This window comes from Epinephelus lanceolatus, chromosome 16 (assembly GCF_041903045.1).
Source record: "Epinephelus lanceolatus isolate andai-2023 chromosome 16, ASM4190304v1, whole genome shotgun sequence".
NCBI lineage: Eukaryota > Metazoa > Chordata > Actinopteri > Perciformes > Serranidae > Epinephelus > Epinephelus lanceolatus.
Window position 1 is genome coordinate 10653811 of NC_135749.1, and position 26548 is coordinate 10680358.

Sequence of the window (26548 nt, forward strand, 5' to 3'; positions counted from 1 at the left end):
CATGCTATACTATGACTTTTTTTCATAATTTTTGACGACATACTATACTATGACTTTTTTTCATAATTTTGGACGACATACTATACTATGACTTTTTTTCCATAATTTTCGATGACATGCTATACTATGACTTTTTTTCATGATTTTGGATGATATACTATACTATGACATTTTTTCATGATTTTGGATAACATACTCTACTATGACTTATTTTCATGATTTTGGATGACATACTATACTGTGACTTTTTTTTCATGATTTTGGATGACATGCTATACTATGACTTTTTTTCATGATTTTGGACGACATGCTATACTATGACTTTTTTTCATGATTTTGGATGACATGCTATACTATTAATTTTTTTTCATGATTTTGGACGACATACTATGCTTTGACTTTTTTTCATAATTTTGGATGACATGCTATACCATGACTTTTTTTCATGATTTTGGACGACATACTATACCATGAGTATTATTTCATGATTATGGATGACATACTATACTATGACTTTTTTTCATAATTTTAGACGACATACTATACTATGTCTTTTTTTTTCATGATTTGAGACAACATACTTTACTTTGACTTTTTTTTTCATGATTTTGGATGACATACTATAATATGAATTTTTTTCATAATTTTGGACGACATGCTATACTATGACTTTCTTTCATAATTTTGGACGACATGCTATACTATGACTTTTTTTTCATGATTTTGGACGACATACTATACTATGATTTTTATTTCATGATTATGGCCTACATACTATACTATGACTTTTCTTCATAATTTTGGATGACATACTATACCATGACTTTTTTCATGATTTGGGACGACATACTATAATATGACTTTTTTTCATGATTTGGGACGACATACTATGCTTTGACTTTTTTTCATAATTTTGGATGACATGCTATACTGTGACTTTTTTTCATGATTTTGGATGACATGCTATACTATGACTTTTTTTCATAATTTTGGACAACATACTATACTATGACTTTGTTTCATAATTTTGGACGGCATACTGTAGTATGACTTTTCATGATTTTGGATGGCTTGCTATACTATGAATATGATTTCATGATTCTGGACGACATACTATACATTTTCTCATTTTTTCAAGACTCTCGTCACCTCGCAGGGCACATTGCTTGACAGGTAAGTTGATAGTATAACTGACAGGTTCCAGGACGCTAGTGTAGGGGGGGGGCCTGTTTCCACCAAGCTGGTAAGCTTGTTTAACTCAAGTTACCTCTTGGGTAAATACTAAACTTGTGAATATATTCCTCGGCTACTGAACACTTCATAAGTTGAATGAATTAAATATTATATGAAATGTCTTATCACACTGGTTGATTTCAACATTTTAACTTCCAATACATTTAGTGACGTCTGTAATTGTCTCTGGTTCTTTGTATCTGTATGAAGATGAAAATGAAAGGAAGTTCAGCAGTCTTGAAGTTTCTTTAATCATATTTGAGACAGATTTAATTAAGACTTCTTAAAATATTTAACATAAAATAAACATTTCAAATACGTAACAATTATGGTAACATTTCAGGCATAATTCCTATGTATATAGTTCCCATGAATTTATTCTGTGAATTACCATTTTTAAAATCATGCAGGGAAACATTATTAAAGAAAAACACATCAACTATTCATCACTGGCTTCTAGTGAATAATTGCCAAAAATAACGTCTCCATTAACTATATATTAGTATATACAATGTTCAATAATTAATCTGTTACATGTCGGCAAAAAATAGAACTATGTCAAAACTTAAAACAACTGTGCAATAAATAACATATCTGGATAACTGTAAATCCATGCTGTTGATGCAGTTCATGTTTCTTCGCTCTGCCTCTGCTCACTGCAGTCTGCCTGGAAGGACAAGCAAAAATCTAATTCAGTGGCAATGATAAACACAGACATTTGACATGATCAATTTTCAGGGCTGGACCAAGTCTGTTTGCAGCTTAAAGCAGATTTAAGCTGTTTTAAAATTAACTGTGTTGTATTAAAAGCTACTGAACAACATTCAGCTTACACAAAATAAATAAATAAATAAAAAATGAGGAAAGTGTGATGGCTGTAAACTCAAACAACTGGTCAGTATAGTCTCTTTATGGAAAGCACACATAAATCCAAAATATCGCCAGTCATGCTCTTGATTTTACTGTCAAAATAGTGGCATAGTTTTATGATTTTTGTCCATAAAAGCTCTGGTGGTTTGGGCAAAGTTTAGTTTGCATTTTTTGTTTGCACAACAAAAACATGTCAAGGAGGTTCTTGATTATGTTATTTCAATACAATGTCCCTCAGCTCCGTTTGTTACCAGAATTTTCATCATAATTAGTTGAGAAAAATGCAATCAATTTAGTCACTGAATAGGAGAGTCGATCATTTTGTTTTGGGTTTTTTTCAGCTTTCAAATGGTGCTGTGAGAGAAAAAAAGTTTGGGAGCCACTGGCATTAGTAGCGTGTTCATACCAAGGAAAAAAGGCTCTGCTTAATTCATCATTTATTTTGACATTTTGGTAACATTAATGTCACCAGTACAAGTATGGTATTTTGGGAGCTAGCACAATCAGGCAGTGTAGCTTCAAATACCCACAGCCCTCACTTATACAACTGCTTACATTTCTTTTATTTTGAAGGAATACCTCGCCCATAAAATGACCATTTGTTTATTGGTTACTCACTGTGTAACCTTGAATTCTTGAAGAAAACTTTGTGTTTATTGCATGTCTCCCCAGTGAACGGAGAATCCAAAACAAGGTCAACATTGTTCATGAATTGAAGTCTTTTGGGACCACATTTAACAACAGTTTACACATTTAGCAAAACTCTATTAAAACATCTATTCACAAACACTCACACAACTCAGGCAGCATAATCAGAGTCTCATTCATCCAGTCATATGCACTGTCAGGCTTTTCTCACAAACTGTTTGTATGTTTTCCTACAAAAATTAATGCACCAATATTGTTATGGATGTAACGTCACTCATGGTGCGCTTATTTGTGGGATGTCATATGCACTGTTGTGCATGCAAAAAGTAGTGTGCCCTACGAATGCCTGAGCACATGCATCCATATGAGCTCCGCTTGAGTAGAGTTTAAACGCATGAGTGTGGCCAGGCACATTATTTGGCCCTGCATTACACTTGAATGTACTAATTTGTTTTAAGTCACTGGGTTTTAGCGAAAATGTGTTTAGGAACAGTGTTTTCCAAGTAAAGAGTTGGGTAATGTTACAGTTACCCCAAAACCAAACAACTCCTTATGTTACTTTTGTTATCACATCATTACTGATCTCAACAACATAATTTTCATAATCGTCACGCTGTGCATGCATGTCACAAAGCAGCAAGCTAGTTTGGAAGGCGGACACTCTTACCTTAAGCAGCTTGAAATATTCCCATTACTTTGATTTTGTCCAGAGGAAAGATGACAAGAATACTATTGCTGCAGATAGTGGTACTGAAACTCTTTCCACTGCAAAAGACACGCCCTAAAATTTCTGGTCTGAACACCAGCTAAGACTGACAGCAGAACAACGTGAAACTCCAGGAAATACACCCCAATAGATTCTCCATTCATTGTGGAGGCATATGCAGAAAATTCACAAATTAAGGTAACATGCGGGGAGGAACTGACATACAAATGGTCATGTTGCAGGTGAAGTATTCCTATGTCTTAGTGACATTTGAATTGTGGACTTGTCTGTTGAACTGTGCCCGTTACTGTAAACCCTCTGTTGTTACATTCATATGTGCTGAGAAGCATGCCTTTGTTTAATAACCTCATACTTCCATAGAATAAGACACAAAGCCCAGCCTGGTTGTATTGTCAGACAGCGCCTTGGTTTAAGTGTCAAACAATGTTCTAATGAGTAAGTCGTGATTATGATCTGCTGTTGGGAAAGTGGGAGAGGTCAGAGACACTTCATTTCCTCTGCATTACAACACAACATTAAATAGCTATCAGTTACAAAACATGCAGTCAAAATTCAACTATATTTATTTATATAGCCATTTATTACAGTGTTGATAAAGATAAAAATGCCTGTATCACCAGCATGTCAACTCTCCAGGACCTAGCCTTGTGTTGGGCTGGGTGACAATGCATATTATGAAGATAATGCACTTTCAGTTTTATGAGTCCAATAGGTAGCAGTATTGAACCCATAAAAGTGAATGTACTGCTTCAACTTGTCTGAAAAATGAAAAATCACTAAATTTTGAGATGCAGTCCATTTCATAAACATGCATTTAACTCAAATCTGGCAATGTGAAACTCTGCAGTTTCAAAATATGTGGTTTTCACAAGCATGTAATACTTCACTTGATTTTAAAAGTGTAAATATTAATAAAGTATTTGTTTTTCACCTGATAGTGTCAAACGAAGTATCAAAGGATGTCACGGACACAGGAAAAAACAAAAAACAAACAAAAAAGCATAAAAAAATGAATGAAAAAAGCCACACATATTTACTTTATCCAACAAAAACACATGTGCAAAAGATCAAATGGTCTACCAAACATAGTCTGGGCCGTCTAGCAGAACTAACTTCACATACATCATGTGTTTGTCCCTGTCAGACTAATATAAATCAGATCTAATTACTAGAGCTCCCTCATTCGAGCATTTGATCTCCCATTTTGTCCATCTCTTAAGTTCGGCAACCCCTTCTCACCATATTAAAGAGACTTGGTCTAAGGATACAGGTGAAGTGATTTCAGATGAATTATGGGCAAGAGGGTTACAAAGGATTAAAATATGTTCCATTAATGCTAGACTTCAGCTCACTCAGTTTAAAGTCATTCATTGCCTGCACTTCTCCAAGGCCAAACTGAACAGAATATTCCCTTCTTTGTCCCCTACCTGTGACAAGTGGGGACCTTAGGTCACCTTTTCTGGTCTTTTCCCAAACTCAAGAATTTCTGGGTGGACATTTTCAATTGTATAGAAACAGATATAGCAAACAGTTAGTCCCTGGGTCTCTCACCGTGATACTGGGTTGTTCTGATTACATTACAGCAAAGTATTATGTTTGGTATAGTTGGTATGGCTAAATGACATGGTTTCTTGCCCACATCTTGAAGAAATTTGGTACACTCTTTCTAACTCATCAGGTTTTCTAAAATCTGGGGACCCTTTATTGAACATATCAAAAGGGTGAGGATTCAAGTGGACTAACCACATTGGACTACTTCCTTGTATTGGACTGAACACTGTGCTTCGATCTTCCAAGACACAGTTGACCTTCCCTGAACACTTACGGTCAATACTTCATTGATGCTATCGCTCTGCCTCAACCTTCCTGTGGACACAGTATGAACTGACGTATAATTGTACTGTTTTTGTATAACTGATACTAATTTTACTATTATTTATTTATCTTTTAATTATTTATTTTTTTGTTTTCATCCTCGTCTTTTCCTTTTTTTCCTGTCCTGTATTTCTTATGCATGTACAGTACAGGCCAAAACTATGAATGAACACATGTGGAGTTATGTACTTAACAAAAAAAGGTGAAATAACTGAAAACATGTTTTATATTCTAGTTTCTTCAAAATAGCCACCCTTTGCTCTGATTACTGCTTTGCACACTCTTGGCATTCTCTCCATGAGCTTCAAGAGGTAGTCACCTGAAATGGTTTTCCAACAGTCTTGAAGGAGTTCCCAGAGGTGTTTAGCACTTGTTGGCCCCTTTGCCTTCACTCTGCGGTCCAGCTCACCCCAAACCATCTCAATTGGGTTCAGGTCCGGTGACTGTGGAGGCCAGGTCATCTGCCGCAGCACTCCATCACTCTCCTTCTTGGTCAAATAGCCCTTACACAGCCTGGAGGTGTGTTTGGGGTCATTGTCCTGTTGAAAAATAAATGATCGTCCAACTAAACGCAAACCGGATGGGATGGCATGTCGCTGCAGGATGCTGTGGTAGCCATGCTGGTTCAGTGTGCCTTCAATTTTGAATAAATCCCCAACAGTGTCACCAGCAAAACACCCCCACACCATCACACCTCCTCCTCCATGCTTCACAGTGGGAACCAGGCATGTGGAATCCATCCGTTCATCTTTTCTGCTTCTCACAAAGACACGGCGGTTGGAACCAAAGATCTCAAATTTGGACTCATCAGACCAAAGCGCAGATTTCCACTGGTCTAATGTCCATTCCTTGTGTTTCTTGGCCCAAACAAATCTCTTCTGCTTGTTGCCTCTCCTTAGCAGTGGTTTCCTAGCAGCTATTTGACCATGAAAGCCTGATTCGCGCAGTCTCCTCTTAACAGTTGTTCTAGAGATGGGTCTGCTGCTAGAACTCTGTGTGGCATTCATCTGGTCTCTGATCTGAGCTGCTGTTAACTTGCCATTTCTGAGGCTGGTGACTCGGATGAACTTATCCTCAGAAGCAGAGGTGACTCTTGGTCTTCCTTTCCTGGGTCGGTCCTCATGTGTGCCAGTTTCGTTGTAGCGCTTGATGGTTTTTGCGACTCCACTTGGGGACGCATTTAAAGTTTTTGCAATTTTCCGGACTGACTGACCTTCATTTCTTAAAGTAATGATGGCCACTCATTTTTCTTTAGTTAGCTGATTGGTTCTTGCCATAATATGAATTTTAACAGTTGTCCAATAGGGCTGTCGGCTGTGTATTAACCTGACTTCTGCACAACACAACTGATGGTCCCAACCCCATTGATAAAGCAAGAAATTCCACTAATTAACCCTGATAAGGCACACAAGTGGAAACCATTTCAGGTGACTACCTCTTGAAGCTCATGGAGAGAATGCCAAGAGTGTGCAAAGCAGTAATCAGAGCAAAGGGTGGCTATTTTGAAGAAACTAGAATATAAAACATGTTTTCAGTTATTTCACCTTTTTTTGTTAAGTACATAACTCCACATGTGTTCATTCATAGTTTTGATGCCTTCAGTGAGAATCTACAATGTAAATAGTCATGAAAATAAAGAAAACACATTGAATGAGAAGGTGTGTCCAAACTTTTGGCCTGTACTGTACATATAAAATTTTGTGTACACTTTAAAGTTGTTACTTGTGGACAGGTCACTGTGTTATAAGAATCTGAAGGGGTTTTTTTCCCAAATACCTGGGCAGCTATCAGTATCTTTGGATAAATTCATTGATTTACCTGTTGCTTGATGGCTCCCATTCATTCAGAGGATCTCAGGGATTTACTGAATAGAACCCAGTCCTGTTCTTCTTGGGTACATCCCCCTGTTGAAAAACACAAGAGGACCAAGTTCAAACGTCCCATCACGCTATCAGTAAATAAGAAATACACAGTGATACAAATATGTAAGCAAAACATAATCATTGCACAGGTCCAACTGTACTTGCAGTACTTACAATAATAATAGGGGTTGAGTCCGGTCTCTGCATCACTGGGGGTGGAGGTGAGTACACAGGCACAGGGTCCTGGGGTGGTTGTTTCTTTACAGTGTGATATGGATCCTCAGCAGTGTCCATTTGACCGCTTTCCGTTTTCTTACAACACCATTTAACCAACTGAAACAACAGAGTATCAAAATAGAGTTCAGAGAGTAGACAGTAGAGTGAACAACTATATCATGAAGCTACGTCCTAGTTCATTTCTTCCAACAAATGAAATGGTCTTTAAAGGAGTCAGAAGTCAAGAAAGTGATCCTAAACCACACCCCAAAATCCTGCACTCGGTCTCGCACAAACTGAAACAACTGCCCAGCACTCTGTGGGAGCTGGGAGCCACAAAGGATGCACAAGTTGTGTCCTTCACATTTTTTTTGTCACATTTGGAGCAGCCATCAGTATGGGACAGGCTTGTAACAGAACATGCATGAAAACAGCTGCTGCTGGAAACCATGCTGTGAATTGTTTCCATCTGTTACCAAAACTTAATACTGTTACTGTAATAAGTCACACAGAGCCTCGCAACAAAAACTGTGGAATGAAAAAGTATATTGTACTAAACATGTTTCACTCACCATCATGATAAAGATGATTATGAGAATCAGCAAGATAACAGCAGCTAATACTAAGAGGGCAATACCCCATCCAGGCACCAAATCATTGCTCCCATTGCTGCTGCTTCCACCTGATGTCGGGGGATCTTTGGGCTTTCCAGTTGAAACACTGTGAGAATCTGTGCGATTGTCATGCGGATTCACAGTTGTGTTTTTCATTGCTGGGCCTTGTGTGGGATTTCCACTTCCACCTGTTGTGTAAAGGTCACTATGGTCTCCATGATTTGTCGTGGTGGTTGAAATCGGTACAGTTTTATCAGAAGAGGTGTTTATTTTGCTTGAAGATGTAGCTGGAGGATCTCGGCTAGTAGTAGTAGCAGATGTGTGTGCTAGAGTTGTTAGTTCAGTGGTAGTTACAGGTGTAGTGGTAGTTGTACTAATTGTAGGTGTTGTGAGTATGGTAGTTGTAGGTGTTATGGTTGTAGGAACTGTATGTGTTGTGGGTATGGTAGTTATAGGTGTTGCAGTAATTGTTGGTGCTGTGGTTGTAGTAGTTGTAGCTGTTGTGGTTGTAGTAATTGTAGGTGTTGTGGGTTTTATAGTTGTAGGTATTGTGGTTGTTGTAGTTGTCGTAGGTGTTGTGGTTGTTGCAGCTGTAGGTGTTGCAGTAGTTGTTGGTATTGTGGTAGTTGTAGTAGTTGTTGGCATTGTGGTTGTAGTTGTAGGTGTTGTGGTGGTTGTAGTAGTTGGTGGTGTTGTGGTTGTAGTAGTTGTAGGTAGTGTGGTAGTTGTAGTAGTTGGTGGTGTTGTGGTTGTAGTAGTTGTAGGTGTTGTGGTAGTTGTAGTAGTTGGTGGCGTTGTGGTTGTAGTTGTAGTTGTAGGTGTTGTGGTAGTTGTAATAGTTGTTGGCGTTGTGGTTGTAGTCGTTGTAGGTGTTGTGGTTGTAGTAGTTGTAGGTGTTGTGGTAGTTGTAGTAGTTGGTGGCGTGGTTGTAGTTGTAGGTGTTGTGGTTGTTGTAGTAGTTGTTGGCGTTGTGGTTGTAGTCGTTGTAGGTGTTGTGGTTGTTGTAGTAGTTGTGGTTGTAGTTGTAGGTGTTGTCGTAGTTATTGTAGTTGTAGTAGGTGGTGTTGTGGTGGTGGTAGTAGTCGTGGTTGTAATTGTAGACAGTGTAACTTCCTTTACGCTGTCAACTAAAGAAAAACAAGAATTACTGATTACATATGTAGAATGCCACTTGAAAACACATGTACATTACTGAGTGGATTAATTGAAATTACATGCACAAAATGAGAACTTACGGCTTGAGAAGTCCAGATCAAGTTGAAGAGTTTTGGGTTCAACACTGTTGACATTGTTAACAAATAAAAAATAGACGATGACTGGATTGATAGATGTGGTATCGAAGACTATAACTGCATCTGCGATCACAGATCCCGAGCTGTGAAAGAAAACAAATCAAAATATCAGTGTCTTTTCTGTTTGTCATGATGCTGCACTGTTCTGTTCCTGTTGGGTCTTTGCTGCTGCTCTCCCTGCCTTAGGCTTTCTATGTAGGCGCATGGAAGGGCATAGAGGTGTGATCTCTATGCTCTTCCATGTGCCTACATAGAAAGTCTAAGGCACATGGAAGGGCACATGGAAGGGCATAGAGGTGTGATCTCTCTGCCTTAGGCTTTCTGTGTAGTCTTGGAAAGGCAGAGAGGCCCCAGAACAGAGCCACGCTGCCAAATATAATACTGCAATATGGAAATAAATTTGTCTTTGACTGAGGTGGTCCTGACTGAAGTATTATCATAACCTAGATAAGTAAGTGAAACACAATTATATTTGTCTTTTGTGATATTCTGATAAGAGGATAATTTCAACTCTCTCTGCAAATAATTACCTCTACTTCAACTATATATAGTAGGCTAGTAGTTCTAAAAATACTGATATATTAACTCCTGTTGCATAGGATAATGATGATAATAACAATAGTGCATGACCAACGGTTTGCTGTTCTGCTTATGGTTTTGCTTGGAAGTGGAGTCTGCACTGCCCCTCTCACATAGCTTAATGTATACACCTAAATGCAGTAATTGGACGACAGAGAAATTAATGATACTGATGATACCTGAAAGTCATTTCTACAGGACCTCCATAGAAACTACTTGTTGGACATGTCTCAGAGCAGCCGTAGACGCCTTGTAACTGCAAAAGACAAAAACAAATACAGATCAACACCTTATAACTTAACTTTGGAATACAAACTTGATGTAGTGACAGTTGACAGCATGGACTTTTATGTAAGGCTGAGCACATACATCATTTCTGCTACCTTGTGCACGAACTGCAGATGAATTGCATTCAGACTTTGTAAAACTCATATAGCGATCCAGACCAATGGGTATGAAGTTTGCCCCTCTCGTGTGAATATCTACAGTATCTCTCATACTCTCTCTGTCATCTCTTGCACAAAATGACCTCTCTAACACTGCCCTATCAGGATCATATGATTGTGGATTTTGCTGGCCTCCTTGCTACACAGTACATTACATGAAAAACATACTACTTGCTACATAGGCACTGAAAGTTGGCACTGGACATAAATTGTAATTTGGGTGATTGTCTAATAGAGCCAATCACGATGTTTGTAAAAATAACTACATAAAATGAAATAGTGTGGAGCAGTTGCTGCCTCAATTGGTTCGTTTTTAGCCACCTTAAAAAAGGCCCACCTAAAAATATTAATATTAAGTGTGCGTTTTATTTAAAATATTTTCCCCACTTACCTTAAGCTGTTTTCATGCACTGTTGGTATGTATACCTATGAAATCATGAGCCAGTAATTCATGCATAACCCATGTAATCGGGAAGGCTGCAATAGTATAAAGACCGGAAGTTTGTGTAAGGGTTAGGGTCTCTTTATACATCACTGGTAAGGAGGAAGGTTGACAAGACTTTCTCCCAGTAGGTGTTTGAACCAAGTGAAACCAAGTGCTTTGAATTATTTTAAGGTATGTCGTCACCATGTTTCTTTCCTAAACTTAACCATAGTAACTTTACTTGCCTAAACCTACGTCTAGTATGTAATGTCATTTCTGGGGTGTTAATTTGATAGATATCATATGAACCATTGTATGTGCATTTTTATAAGAGAATGAACTAACTGTTGGACGAGAATACATTGTTTACTTTGTTGTCAGACAGCCTTTTCCAAAAGGGAACTGGACCCGTTATCTCACAGCCACCTGACTCTATTGACAAAAACAATAATTTTACTTTGCAGAACACGGGAGTTGCAGGGCCTACCGCTGCTTCAACTGGTTTGTGTTTAAGAGAAAGCAGAAAAAATATTCCAAGCATAGCATACAATTAAAGTGATATTAATTTTTTCAGGTGGCTAAAATTCATTTTGCTGCAACCCCTGTCCACAGCAATACAATTCCGAGCTTTGGTGCTGTACAAAATAAAAGGACACTGTTACAGGCAAACCCCCTCATGGCAACAATTTTCTTCGATGACAGTGCCCCCCACCCCACCCCCCCAAGGAATATGACAAAGACAAGACAAAGACCCAAAGACATTGACCTGGTCTTTAAATTCCCCAGTTCGACTGAGCATCGGTGGGACGTGCCAATAAACTAGACGTACCACCCATCCATGGTTGGGCCTCTGTGGTTTGGATATAGCTCTGACATGTCAAGGTATGGACACAGGAAGTCTGGGGATGCACCGTGATGTCTGGCGCCAGGGTCGTCACGGCAGATCCTTTGAGTCCTGTGGGTTGCGAGATGACGTACCAGCATGCCCCAAGGATGCTTGACTGGATTTGGATCTAGGGACTTTGGAGGCCAGGCCAAGGCCTTAAGCTCTTTGTCATGGTCCTCAGGCCATTCCTGAGCAGTTTGTGTGGTGTGGCATGACACATTGTCCTGCTGGGGAGGGATACTGCCATTGGGGATTGGTGTTGCCATGAGGGGGTTTGTTTGGACCGCAGTGGTGTTTGGGTGGGTTGTGCGTCAAGTGACATCCACATGAATGCTAGGACCCAAAGTTTCCCAGCAGGACATTGCATTGTAACGAGATGATCAATGTTATTTACTTCACCTGTCAGTGGTTTAAATGTTTTGGCTGATTTGTGTACATTAACTGTTCAGTTAAACTGTGGTTTCTGTTAATTAAATTTGTCACACAAATGTCTTAATGCTGTTTAAAATGTTTTCCCCAGTACCAGGAATAAAATTCTGTCAGAGAAATACTGAACACATCATATATATTCAGACTTTAAAAAGTCAAGGATAGACTAGAGATTAAAGGACTTGAATGAGCTTATAACATACCACCGATATAAGTTTTTAACTGTGTAATAACAACATGTTGCTGTTATTCATCTTACCAGGTCACTGACTTCTTGAAACATGGTCTTATATTCTGGAGATGTTTGATCGAGCAATGCATTGCTGAAGACCCTGTTGGTGATCTTCAGTGGCAAAATGAAGGCTGTCTGTGGAGTAGCGCTGAGTTGCTCTGCACTGCTTAAATCTTGCAGGCGAAGAGACTGAGGAGCCAGAAGACCTGCAAGTTTTAGTGTGACAGAGAGAAATGTATAAGAATATAACTCACACATTGAGGTTCTGATTGAATCTGATTGTCAAAGCCCTGGATATGGCCACAGCCTTGCACCCTCATACAGGAGGAAATAAAGATTCATAACATTGTCTAAATATCAGAAATGTTTTTATATATTGATTTTTAAACACATGATTTTTAAACACATGAACTACTGTAGCATTTTTCTTCTGCATGTGACCCCCATTTACCCTGTAAGATTGCTTTAAATTTGAGCTGGGCATTGTTTTGTAATCTATTTTCAACAGCATGAAGATAACTGCAGATGGACTAAGTAAAACAAAAATAAAAAAATATAGGCCATAAAGAAAATATCAAAATCAGTCACATATCTGTGACCCAATTTAGATATCCAGCAGTTGCACATAGGGTAAGCTCAGAGGCTGCGAAAGCGTGGCCCGTTTAATACAATGCACTGATTGGAATCTCTGAGAGCGCATTCACCAGAATCGGATTTTATGCAAGTAAAAACAACTTTCTTCTTCTTTCTGCTTCTTTATTCCTTTTTTCTACCATGTTATGTTTTTTTAAATAAAATGCTAAAAGAAATCAGTTTTTAAAATGTACTAATTATCTCCGTATTGCATTTGTATATTTACCAATAATTTCTTTTTTTGTATATATCTAGTTATGATCTGTGCAAAATAACTCCACTTTCAATAAAATGCTTTAACTAACTAAAAACAGCTTTTAAGACAACTAATAAATTTTCAATCTCAACTTTTAAGCCAAAATTGACACGCTTTTAAAGTACTCAAAGAAATTGAAATTTGAACATTTATAATTCTGTGATAACTGGACAACTCCAACAGCTATAGAAGACAGTGTGATATGATTGGAAACTCCAGAACAGCTATCAACTGGACCTTGTGATGAGATGAGCCAAAAAAAACAAACAAACCCAAAAAACAATTTCCAGTGGGGCATCTGACAGGCCATTGAAATGCTTGATTCATACTGCCTCTATTTTGGCATTTAAACCTCTAGTCTCTTGAGCACATTTAGTGAATCACCAAATATTCACATTTCACAAAACCATGCCAATAAATGGGCTAAAATATGCAAGAAAAACAGTTTAACTTACTTAAAGGACTTTAAGTATGACATTTTACTTTCTTTGATTAGTTGTAAATGATACAAATCCCAGGAGCAATGTTCATTTTATTCTTCCAGCCTGCTATTAATGCTTTACTTTTGCTTACCTGAAGTAGCCATGCTCACTAAACACAGAGCACTGGTCCAAAGCCATCTCACTTGCACCATGGTGAATACAAGCCAGTAAACGTTAGTCCAGTACTGCTCTGGTGATCTGTGGGATGTTCTTGCTTGATTACAAAAATGGTGTTGTAGTCCTTAATGTCCAGGGTTTTATTCAGTCAGGATAAAAATGGGCATGGATTAGAGGCTGGCCCACAAATGAATGATATCTCCTCTACATTACTGTTCCTGTGTTTCAGACGTAAAGGCAAATCTGCCTCACATACACCCTCAGAGTTTACTTTGGCTAGAAAATAGAGCTTAAATTAGTTTGTTTAGATATCGGTGTGCTGCATAAACCCTTTATTACAATTATTATCTAATCTTAAATTTACTTGCAGAAAAAGTGTATTCAGAGCCTGCTGTATACTCCATTGTCAGGGTTGATAGCCAATCTAAAAGCCTTAGGAGAATGCTTCATGTTTGTCGTAAATAAATCTACTGAGACAACTTTCCTGCATAGTTTCCCACTCTCTAGGGTTGACTTGAGTTACGCACACAGCTGTTATTATTTGTACGTAACTGTACCTGTAGGTAGCTCTATTTGTAAATGTGTCTCTGCTACTGGTACTACTGCCACAATCACTTAACAACGCAAAGAGATTAAAGGAATACTTCACCCACAAAATGAATTGCATATCAATTAGTCATGTCATATCACCAATTAGAGAAAATGTTTTTTCTCAAATGCCTACACAGTAAATTGCATACATATTGATTTATTGGGGACCACGTTTAACATCAGCAAAACTAAATAAAAACATCTGTTTACAAACTCTCACACAATTCTTATAGTATAATCCAAGTCTCATTTATCCGGTTGTATTTTAAGTACTTCCTAAACACATGCATTTTTGCTAAAATCTTAAAACTGAACTCTAAAACTGAACTGAAAGTAGAACTTATCTATGCTCTCTTCAAAGCCAGACCCTGATACTAAGGGTTTTCTTTGTGAAAATGCATGTTTTTTGGAAGTCGTGAGCAGGATATAATTTGCATCACTCCTGGGTTTGTTCTGTTGTTAAATGAGCTTTTGGAATGATGAATATACACTGGCAAGCCACATTATCAAAGGCCATGGAGGTCCATCCAAATTTCCCACCACACACACATCATTGGCTGTTGTGTATTCCTATGCAATTTCTGCCTTAACAGGAGAGAGTTTGGATTATGTTTGGACAGTCATTGCATGCAGTGCACAAATAATACTGTTTTTTTTTTTGTTTTGGTTTACTGGAGGTCGTCTGTGCCTGTGTGTGCAGTATAGGCTGGTCTTTGTTTGCTGCAAGAAGAAATAAAATCCAGTAAGAAATAGGCCATCTTCTTAAATTGATTAAACTGTTTTATTGTATTTTTTCTACTCTTTATTTATGTTCCTGACTTTTGAAGTACTTCACATTTATTTTTATTTCTCTTAATATGTTTATTGTATGCACCAAACACAGAGGCAAATCTACCACCAGCTTGAGCACTATCACACTGAAAATTTCAAATTTTCACAACACTAACAAGCTTGATATGAATACATGTGTCAAGATAACAAAAATTCATACTCTTCTCCATGAAACCAGTTATTATCCCAAATTTACATGTGCTGGACTGGTAAAATCTCAGGTACTAAGACTCAGCATGTATAGCCAAAAAGAGGACTTCAAACAGGCCACGATGTTAAGATGTTATTTTTCAGTCTTGACCACTAGAGGCTACCCTAGGTCCTTCCGTAGGGGAGTCTACAGTCCAACAGACCAGGCCTCAGTAGTTTCAACCTTAAACCCTTTGTCACTACATATTCTCCATCAGCTTTGAAATTAGTCAGTGATCAAAACTGAATTCCAAAATCTTAAAGGAGGATCTAGGACCACAGGGTGTAATGTTTGTGAAGGTTATGTGTATTTGTGGCACTCACTTGGGTGATGCCTCAGTGTCCAACTATGTTTTGTGCACTTACATAAAGTTCATGCAGTTACATATAATTCTATGAGCCAAGGTTATGGAATTTGTTGGTTTGCTTTTGTGATCTACTGATGTGATGGAATTGTAAATGTAAGATAACTACGGTTGTCTCTTGTTTGGGTTTTATTTAAATTCGTCATTGTTCTAAATTGTCTACAAAGTCATTTTGTCTTGTTCTTGTGTTTTGCGTGGATCCCAGGAAGAATAGTTGTTACTGCTATAACGACCAATGGGGATCCTAAATAAAGAATAAATAATAAAGGGTCATTGCAGAGTTACAGCAAAAACAAACCTACAAACCTACCTACAAGTCAATGTCAATGTCAAACCACTGTTGACTCCAAAATCCACTGATAATGGGGAATTATTAAACTACTAACCTTGGCTGCACAGAAAGACAAATTTTTAGCACAAAGACAAATCAAGTTTTTAAGACAAATCAACGTGGGAGCCCTTATTTTAAAAACGATTTACTTAATACGCAATGTGGTTTGCAGTATGTGGATGAGACTGGCAATAACGTATCAGTAACATTCACCCAACATAGACACAATATTTTGAGGAAGATGGAGACACAAACTCCACTAGTACAGCACTTCCTACAAGATGTATGGCACTCTGTTTAAGCCACTGCACTACAATTTAAAATACTTTATTTCTACCTCAAGGGGCAATTAAAGGCATCGAGAGTGCAAAGACAATTATTTACACACAGTAAAAAGCGATCTAAAAATACAAATGTCATAAATGTGCAAAAAAGAAATATCTAAAGACTAATGGCAGTAATATCTAACACCACAGAGGCACACATTATGTTCAGTAAAGAAAATGAAAAGCTCAAAAGTCCAAGTACAAATAATTGGTCTATACTACAAGGGGTAAAGTAATCAAGTTCTGTGGCTGCAAGTTTAATGGCTGCTGACCTTTTTTCATGACATCTGTATTTTCACTAAATCTGTCATCCAACACAGTTCCCAAGTATTTGGTCTGGATATTTCCAACACTTGTGTTATGAATGACTGTTGGAAGACTGTCTATGATCCTGTTTGCACCTGGTATTAACATGTCTTGAGCACTCGGCTCAAAAGTGGACAGCATTTAATAAAAAAAAGTGTAGATAACCACCGAGACGCTTTGTGATCCGATCACTCAAACCACTTGCTGAGGTGGTCTGGGAGGCATTTGACCAAATATCTTTTATAAATGCTGTCCTGATGCATCTCCTACAAAGACTGGATCATCAATGGCTGTTTTGGTGACAGCTGCTAACATTCTACAACTTGCCCAGTTTACAAGGAGTTGGACAAAAGGTTGTTGACAGTGTTATCTTCGTTTGTACCAACACAACCACTAACATGACTAATGAGCAGATAGCGAGAGTGCGGATGTCATAACTGTGCGCAGCACCCTTTGATCTTTAGCATATGTGACATAGGCTGTAATAAAACCTGAACACAAGCGGTCAGCTGGAGACATTTGATAGAGACACTTGTCCATGACAATGTTTCTTGGCAGTCCGCTTGTGTCCAGATCACTGAAATGCATGTTTAAACAGGCTCACTGTATGTGTTTCATTGAGATCATATTGCCTTAAATTTTAGATACAGTTAAATCCCAAAATTTTAGAATTCTTAAGGCTGAACTAGTGAACTGAAGTGCAAGACACAAAGAAGCAGGAGGTTGAGTTACCCAAGATTGTTTATTGCAGGGAGCATGGAATGGCTGTGAGCCAAGAGTTTCACTGAGCAGAGGGGAAGCCTGGGCTGAGCAGACGAAGAAAAACTGAGCCAAGCAGGGCAAATCTGGAATGAAGCTGAGCTGGGGATCCAGTGCAGGGAGACAAGGCAAACAGGATGAGATCTAAAGACAGAGACCTGAGCAGAGCAGACAGAACTGCAGTTAAATGAGAAACAAGATTTGGCTGAAGTAAGAAGGCAGTGAGTGAATATATGAGAGGCTTCAACGCAGACTGGCTCAACAGTCACTACAATCTGGCAAGGTGGATGTGGAAGAGCTGAGTCTTATAAGGAGTCTTGATTGCAGGATAGAGGGCAGCTGGTGAGGCTCTTCTCTGCTCTGGCACACCTGTCTCCACTCAGGCAGGCAACACAGAGGGAAAAGGAGAGGGGGAGTGAAAGCCAAGCTAGGCTTTGCAGATATGAAGGGTGTAGCGCAAAGCAAAATTAGTTGCTTAGCGAGGTATGTTGAGTCTAAAGAGTTTTCTGTCCTGTGAACTTGACTCTTTTTTAACCTGGTTAGATTGCCATGATAACTTATACCTAAACTCCTGTAAAATAACTAATGAAACAAGGTACTAAAAGAATGCCGGTTAGTCTTTAGTGGTGGTGGAATAACACATTTAAAGGTTATAGCCATGGTCAGCTATTGATAGGAAACCAGTATGGGTACACCAGGACATCAGCCAGCTGTGGACCGCCCTGGTGCCACAACAGCTCTTTTACATGCACAAAAACCTGACACAACCCCACCAACACAAACAGGGAACCCCTGCTTCCTCCACACACCCAGCAGGGGCTGTCTCATGGCTGCCTGTTCACCCAAAATCATTTCCAATGGCTACAACCACCACAGCCACCATGACACATCAAGGGGAGACTGGTCGACTATGATGGAAGATGAGGAGGGTGACCTCATCCCTTCCACATCCCGCCTCTTCCCCTCTACCCCCTGCCAAAAAAACATCAGAAAAGGTCCCTCTTAAAGACCACAGGGTCAAACCAACCCCCACCTTCAAGCCTGCACCCCATGTCCCCACCCCTCCTACACCCAACCCCTGTGCAGTAAACTGACTTCTATTTTGGACTTGTCAACAGCGAAGTTGGAGATTTTGCTAGATGATCCTAGGGTGACAACACCAACCACACACCAGCTCATAATCCTAGACTTTGCTTTGACATGGGTAGGCTTATACAGCAATACAACCATACTTTATTAAACACACAAGTCTCAGGCATTTTCAGATAAGTAATTTGCTAGCGCTTGCTAACTTTACTCGCTGTTTAGACATTGCAGCCGACTAGCTGCACACACGGCATATGAAGTTACGTCACAAAACATTAACGCCATGCCCCTTTTGGGGGATAGAAAGGGGAGAAGGAAAGGAAAATTCAGAGTAAGTTCTCCTCTTTATCCAGCCTATTTCCCCTAGACATCACTGAGCTTAATACAGTGTCAATGAGATTATGACCATTTTCTCATAATTCTTAAATTCAGCTCCTGAGAAATAGCCTTCCTCTTGTCCCAGCCCGATCTTAACATAAGATCCTAAAATGCTCTTTTTCCTCTCTCACTGCAGTCATCTTTATTTGTCTGAGATAATTGAGATAACAGTAAGTTCCAAAAGAAAACTTCATTGGCTTGTAAATGATTCTTCGCAATTTCAGAAATATGCCTCTGAAATTTACATCTCACCTCAGTGCATTTTATCTGTTCTCAGAGTTGACAAAGTCTGAGAACAGAAAAGAACTCCTGCTCCTTTATAATTTTGCTCTGTATCAACTCATAAAACAGTTCATATGATATCCTAAGAAAATGGAGACACAACAATTCGTATAATATCCTACAAATTAGTGCCCCACGAATGACATTACACCCTTAATGTACAGTTACATAATTAATGTAAAGTTATAAAGGTTAGGTTTAGGCAACTGTGACTACAGCCTTTCAAAATTCGTCGGATATGTACGAATTTTGGTACATTACTTTTCGCAGGAAAATGCACAACTAGTTTATGAAACAGCCTCAGTATTAAGACATGGCTGTAAAGAACTCTCTGAACATGAAGTGACAGAAACGCATTGCTTGGCGAATGTCAGATTCCATGTTTGGAGGTTGAAAGGTTTTGAAATGTTGAGTAATGTAATGTCTGGTAAAGTAAAAAATGGTGATGAAATTGTAAGTCTGTGAGTGGGGCTGTATAACCTGCAACCTAATTCAGAAGGAAAAGGAGGAAGAAGGAAAAAACATTTGACATGTCTTTTTAAAACTATATTGCAGATTTACATCTGTGCATAATCTATAGGAAGTTCATTAACATTTGCATTCCTCTGTGGCTGTACAGTCAACTCATGATGTAAAATGTTTCCAGGTATCATGGCAAAGCATGCTTTCTCAGAGGATGATAGTGTGGAATGACATCTGCATCTGTCTCAAAGGCTAAAGCTGTGACTTTCGTACTTTTCCTAGGTCCATGATCTGGTCCTTGAATTTTCCCAGCTGTGTCTGGGAACACATTTTTCCAGGTGGATTTATCCCAGTCACTCAGTTGAAGACTTGGGTTATAGCATCTTTCACCATGTATTGTATGACTGCAATATTTCCCTATGTTGGTTAGACAGTCACAGATCACATCCACAGCTTTGCCATCCCTCCTCTGCAAAATTAACTCAACATTATGATTGTGAATGGACTGAGAGTATCGACCAAGTCATTTTAGAATGATTTGTTCATCATCTGGTACAGTGTGCAGTATTTACCAACCCATCTAGAGCTCAGGTAAATTTGTCCCTCTGTAAGTGACTTGGCATTTTGTTGCTCATCATATGCCAATGCCAAAGTATTCATCAAACAACATGATTTTTTTAGTGACATAATGTATGAGCTGACTTTGTCATTGGGATGGAGGGCATGGTGGATGGTGTGTCATCTAGAGGAGACACCTGCCAAACTGCAGATCACTGTTTGAGACCAACAAACAGTGGTTGTTTTTTGGCGAGTCACTGCTTTGTTTCCACTGACTTTTTAGGCGCCAAACAGAGGTGTTGTTTAGCTACAGGTAGCTGTTTTTCCACCGGGAATAGTGCCACGAAAAGCGTTTGTTTTTTACAGACATTTGTGTGTTTCCTGCCAATATAGTGGCACACTACTTTTCCAGTGGGGACTGTGCCAATTTCAAGCCAAAACATAATCTTTTCCTAGCTATAACCAAGTGATTTTTGTGCATAAACCTAACCATGCGTTAACCACAGTGTTGTTCAAACAAAAAGTTTCAACATATTTGTTACATAATATCATGCAAATGTAACGGATCTGTAGTTTGCAGAAACATACAATGCGAACAGTTTTTCTGGTGATTGGGTTACATCACTTGAAATGATATTATTGTAACCAACAACCAACTGCAACTGAGCTACTGTGTGTCACTAATATTAGTATTACAGTAGCTCTAGTTGTATCTGTGAATCATAATGGTCATATTGGCATAATTTTATAAACACTGTCCAGTGGGGCTCTACAGCTTTCAGGTTTGAGCATGTTAACAACTGAGTTAATCACATTAATCAAAGCTACACAACCTTGTCAAACAAGGGAATTAGTTGTTGTTTTTTTATCCCTTACAGTCAGACCATTTAATTTTCACCTTTAGGGCACAGCTTTCAAATAAATCTACATACACACAATACAGCAGAAACGCACACACATGCCTGCAAGGATCACAGAGCAAAGGTGCTTTCTTGCAACAACAACACCACCTGAGAAATATTTCAGCCTGATAATGGCTACCTGAAAAGGTCATGTGTTTATTTCTGATAGAAGCTGTTCAGGCTCAGAGTGTTCTCCGAGCAGTGTGTCCAGCTCAGGACACTATAACCCATCAGGCAGGGGGCAGGGCGGGGCAGAGTGGATGGCCAGCAGCCTTCTGTTTAAATGAATATCAATCTTGCCTTCTAGGCTGAGCCGCCACCCCCCTGTCACCGCAGGGCTGTGATTGGTTCATAGGAGACCAACCTGCAGCGGCCGGTGAAAGCTGCTGTATCAGTGTCCATTCACTGACAACAATGAGGCTGAATAACTAATGAGCTCCGTCCAGGCTGAAGGGTCTTCCTTGCAATGTTCTCAGATTAGCTTTGGACATGACCAGCAGCCTTCCGTGGGCCAGATGCTGGACCAGGAAACCTACAGAATAGCAATGCTTTTATAAAAGAAAACATTTTTTTTAGCTTTATCACCAAAGAAGACAAAAAGTAGGAGGATACAGACAGCTTTCCATTTGGATTACTTTTTCTTATCCATTTGATTTTTGAGGGCACTAAGGGGAAGAAGCTTTGACATCAAGGAGGTTGGAGTGGAGAAAACCAAAATGAAACCGAGGCTCTTGCTCACTTGCCTGGCAGCTTTCTACTGTTTGAGTAAGTACACTTTAAATTTCATATTCAGTATTGTAGCTTGGTTCAGCTGCTGGAGAGTGCAGGATGGGAAGTAGGGGAACTTTGCCAAGTGCACAGAGCAGAGGATGCTGCTACAGCTCCCACTGCTGTGCTGCTGCTTTGACTTTGACTTTCAAATCTCTCAAATCTTTGGCACCTATTAAGTCTATAATCATCAAACAGCTTCCTTGTTAAATGCCCAGTTGTTCCCCATTGAACCTGTCAGTAAGTGTAAAGATTAGTGTTCCACCTGCACTGGTGAATCATCCCTGTGTTTTAAGCTCCTTAAATTTTTGTAAATTGTAGAAACATGCTTCTGCTCTGTCTTCAATTTTCCACTCTGTCCAGATGACTAGCACTTGTCAATATGTACATGGTTGTTAATTGATTTTCACTGATCCCCTGAATTAAAATGTACAATATGCAAACTCTTTCCTACACTTCCTGTCACATCTTGTGGCCTTCCAGGAAGAGAGAAAAGCTTCAGACACACCAAGACAAACTGCCATTTACAGAGACCAAAAAAATGTAACTTCAACACAAATTTAGAATGTGGTATATGAATGTATACATACTTTATAGTCCATTTAAAGTTGTTATATTGAAAACACTGAATAACCTCTTATAGCCATGGGAACATTATGCAAATTAGCTGGCCATTGTGTAACATTCTTACAACAGTGAGTGGACATTTATTTTGGGGGTGGGTAGCCTAAACATAACTCCTAAAAATAGTAATATACATGAGTAATAATATGACTTAGTGATCTATCTTGAATAAAAATGAAAGATTCAAATTAAGGGGGCATCCAACACTGTTTGACTAAACAAGAAATTTCATTCTTGAACTTGGAAACAGTGGTTAAAAAACTAAAAAAGTAATTTGAGGTCCATTCACTACCCTTTTCCTAAGATTTTAACTAAGCAAACTCCATTCACTGAGGAAGCCTGTGAAGTGCAGATGAGAACTCCAGATGTTTGTAAGTGGACCTAAAGTTAAGATTTCATCAAAGTGAGGATTGCACTGTCAAGTATTTTAATTTTCCAGTTGTTGTTCAGGCATAATTATCACAGAAACATCAGTAATATAACCCAAAAAGTTGTACAACAAACAAATGTTTTATTTAAAAAACAAGCAGAGCACCTTTGCATGAGAAAGGGAGCAGTGCAGACGGTAAAGGAGACTGTCTTTATCTCAGACCACACTCAGGGGTCAGAGTCAGTGACCTCTGACCTTTGGGAGGGGGTTTCGCTCTGGGTCATCTTGGTCAGTGGAGCAGTCTGTGGGGAGGGGGCACAGACACAATAGGCCCCCCCAAGTCCTGAGTCTTCAGTGAGCTGACCTTCACACCCTCATCTCCATAACACTGCCCCCAGTCTGCGCACAGATTGAGACCTTATTAAAAATATGTGTGTAGAGGGTAATCCCCCCTACAGCTGCCCATGACCATGTCCTCAGCAACCCTCCCCTGTCAGGGCTCCTCACACACAGTGTCCACGGTGGAGGGGGCCAGCAGAAACACCCTCTGGTTTAATCCACAGCGGGGACACAAAGGGCCTGTGGTGATGGAAAAGAGGCAAACATCTCAATCTGTGGAGAGTTTAGGGTAATGCTAAAAGGATTTGACCCATGTAAAGGTATAACTATGAGGATAATGGGACTTTCTGTAGAGGTCCAGTATTAACCTGACTATGAGGTGTTAACAAGCACGCACAGCTTTGTGAACTTTTGTCAGTCCATATAACTTCTTTCATTATTGGTTAGCAGTAAATCTGTGAGATCCTTAATGATTTATGTTCCCACCCAGGTATGTCCAGTGAGAGTGGGTGATAGTAGAAACATGACCGAGCGGTTCCTGGTGAGACCAGACAGGATGACCATGTGCTAAATATAAACCCAAAGCTGCTCATAAACTTCACCAGCTTTTATAGGATGTTCATGATCTGTAAATTTCCAGATGCTTAAACTGCTGGTCAGAGTCAGTAAACCCAGTGTTCTCATGGTAAATGCAAAGGAGCCTATAACAAATAGTTGTCTTCTGCTACTACAGTTATTGTCCCATTAGCTGACGGCCTCATTTGTCCAGTGTCCAGTCTCTTGCACAATGATGAGTCCCTGAGTGTCTTATTATTGAGTTTTGTGAGGTTTGAGAGTCCTTGCAGGCTTTTTGTTTTTAATGAGATTTAACTAATAAGAGTTGCTGCTTCTTGACACCTCACTGATTAAAACTGCAGGACCAACAAAGAGGCCTCCTCTCCATCACATTCAAGATTATTGCTTATTGATCCACCTGGCCAGTGGGGACCATGTTTTTTAGGCCAGGCTTTTTGAATCTGCACTGACCATTAGAAATCAGCCCCCAAATGCAGATGGGACATCCTGGTCCCAGGGGCCCATGGGGCCAATATCAGTTTATGCATAGGTAAGCATGTTATCAATAGGTCAGGAAACAGATTCACTGCTGTGAAAAGACCAAGCACACTACATTTGGTGTTAATATAACTGTATTTATATAAAACAAATCCACTTAATATCATTAGAAATTTTGTAGGTTTCACATTCAGATTACTAATAAAATGAAGTTCTGTTTGGAAGTGTTGAAAACAGCTTAGTACCAAACTGCAATATATCTTTGGGACTGGTTTAAACTGAAATGTGTCCAAAGTACAGAAGTTCAAAAACTGTCAACTTCATAAAGTTGGCAGATCCATAATCTTTTATCAGATTTTAGTTTCTTCTGTCAAAAAAGATGATAAATGAGTTTGGTAGGAAGCCAGTTTATATTTCTCAAAATTAGGCACCCAAAATAGAATTGCTTTTGAAGCCAAAGCTCAGATATTATATCTCTAAAAAAACCTTTAAGTTGGAAGACTATATGTGTTAAAAGTGCACTCTGAGTTATGGACACAAGCATGTTTCATCTTCATTTCTTAGAAACACACTGATTAGACATTGAACTTGGCACATGGCACCCAGGAAATGACAATAAAAAAGGCCTATAGGCAGACCCCCCCTACAACAACTACAATAGCATGTTAACAGAAACACAGCTGAGAAAACCCGCCGTCTCCAAGTAAGAGGAGCAACTTCCCATTAGAGGGACAAAGGAGGAAGCCCCGGGGCAATGGGTTTCACGCCTGCCCGGCCATTCCCACCTTCCAGCTCAGACCCACTACACATTCATTGTTCAAATTGCTCCCTTTTCAGAAACAGATATAATAGAGGACAAGGTCAAGAGCAAAGGAAATTAACAAATGGAAATATTCGAACATATCTGCACATTGCAGCTTTAAAAGTGCTCTGATTTGTTAATATTTCAATTAATTATCAAAAATGTGCTCTAATTGTATCTCTGCAGATACATGCTGTAAATCCATAAAGTGTGAAGCTCCAACCCAGACTCTCACTCTTAAACCTTCAACCTTATTCTCAAACCTACATCATATGGGACCACCTTTTCTCATTTTTATTCTACTTGCCATTCCTGGCTCAAATCCATGCAGCCTTCAAAAGTTGCCTTTCAAACAGAGCTGTCTAAGGGGGAAGAGAGGATAAAGGAAAATAAATTGATGAACAGATTTGGATATGGCGGTCAAGACCCCTGTGTCTTTGTCTGTCTTTTTTTTTTTTTACGGGGGGATGGACAGAAATCTGTGAAGTTCAGGGGCAGCGATCCTGCTAAACAATAGCTGTGGAGGGCTGGACGCAAGCTGCCCCCCACCCTCATCTACACATCCATCCTCCTCACCTCTGACTCTCTCATGACCCCTGAGGGGCTTGGGGTTACAAGCACAGGGCTGTAGTGTGGGGGTTGTTGAGTTAACCCCTCCCTTCGAAAAATCTCATTATAGTCCTCCTATATTGAAAAGAGTCTAATCTCTAATGCTATGCACTTAATCACACCTCATGCGGGTTTAGCTTGTTGGAAGATGTAGAGAGTTCATTTAACTCCTACAGTGGAGTTGCTTTAAATGTTGCTGTCTAACGTCGTTTAGTCTTGACACACTATTAACATCCTTCATTTATCTCGATGCGGAGAGTCTCACTGGATTTGAGGCCTGAAACTGGAAACTTAACAAACGATTGATCCCAGTGAACACTACATTTTTTGTTGTTGGTGGTGTTAGTTCAACTAGATGGTCAATTCTGAAGCTATACTTTGAGATGATGTTGTAATGGACTGCACTGTCCTAAAAGATGTTCCAGTTTCATCCACCTAACGTTAAAATGACCAAAGACTTGAATTAACACCTTTCCAATACAGTGTCAAAACTTGCATGGTAAGCTTCCAAGATATCAAAATTATTGCAAGACTGTGTGACTGAACTCCGAAAGAACTACAGCTCTCCACTAACACTGGTTCGCTCTACCCTTTACAAAACCTTAGCATAGCATGTGATGATGAGTCATCAAGGTAGATTCTGTTGACAAACAAGAATTTTGATTTTTAACTTTAACCAGTTCCTTTTTACAGATTTAGGTTGTGTCAATGACTGAAATTATCTTTATCTTGCATTACATTGACTTGCGTTACCCTATGGTATCTTAAGTTATGTTATCTTAATGCAAGTTATGTT

At 39.2% G+C, this 26548-nt stretch overlaps 2 protein-coding genes across 3 annotated transcripts in view; one reads left to right on the top strand and one right to left on the bottom strand.

Annotated features, from left to right (window-relative positions):
• Positions 1-7353: 7353 nt before the first annotated feature.
• On the bottom strand, positions 7354-11938 carry LOC117263053 (uncharacterized). The gene is made up of 5 exons (XM_078175997.1): positions 11765-11938; positions 10096-10172; positions 9281-9420; positions 8004-9172; positions 7354-7548 (listed from the first exon to the last, which is right to left on the bottom strand). Exons 1-5 carry the CDS (start codon positions 11936-11938, stop codon positions 7354-7356), a joined length of 1755 nt encoding a protein of 584 aa, XP_078032123.1.
• Positions 11939-21634: 9696 nt separating this feature from the next.
• Positions 21635-26548, top strand: part of LOC117263226 (immunoglobulin superfamily DCC subclass member 3) — a 34161-nt gene continuing 29247 nt past the window's right edge. For both annotated transcript variants that reach the window (XM_033636434.2, XM_033636435.2), the window contains exon 1: positions 21635-21952. In XM_033636434.2, the coding sequence (XP_033492325.1) occupies positions 21904-21952 (49 nt within the window). In that variant the 5' untranslated portion in view covers positions 21635-21903. The remainder of the gene's footprint in view (positions 21953-26548) is intronic.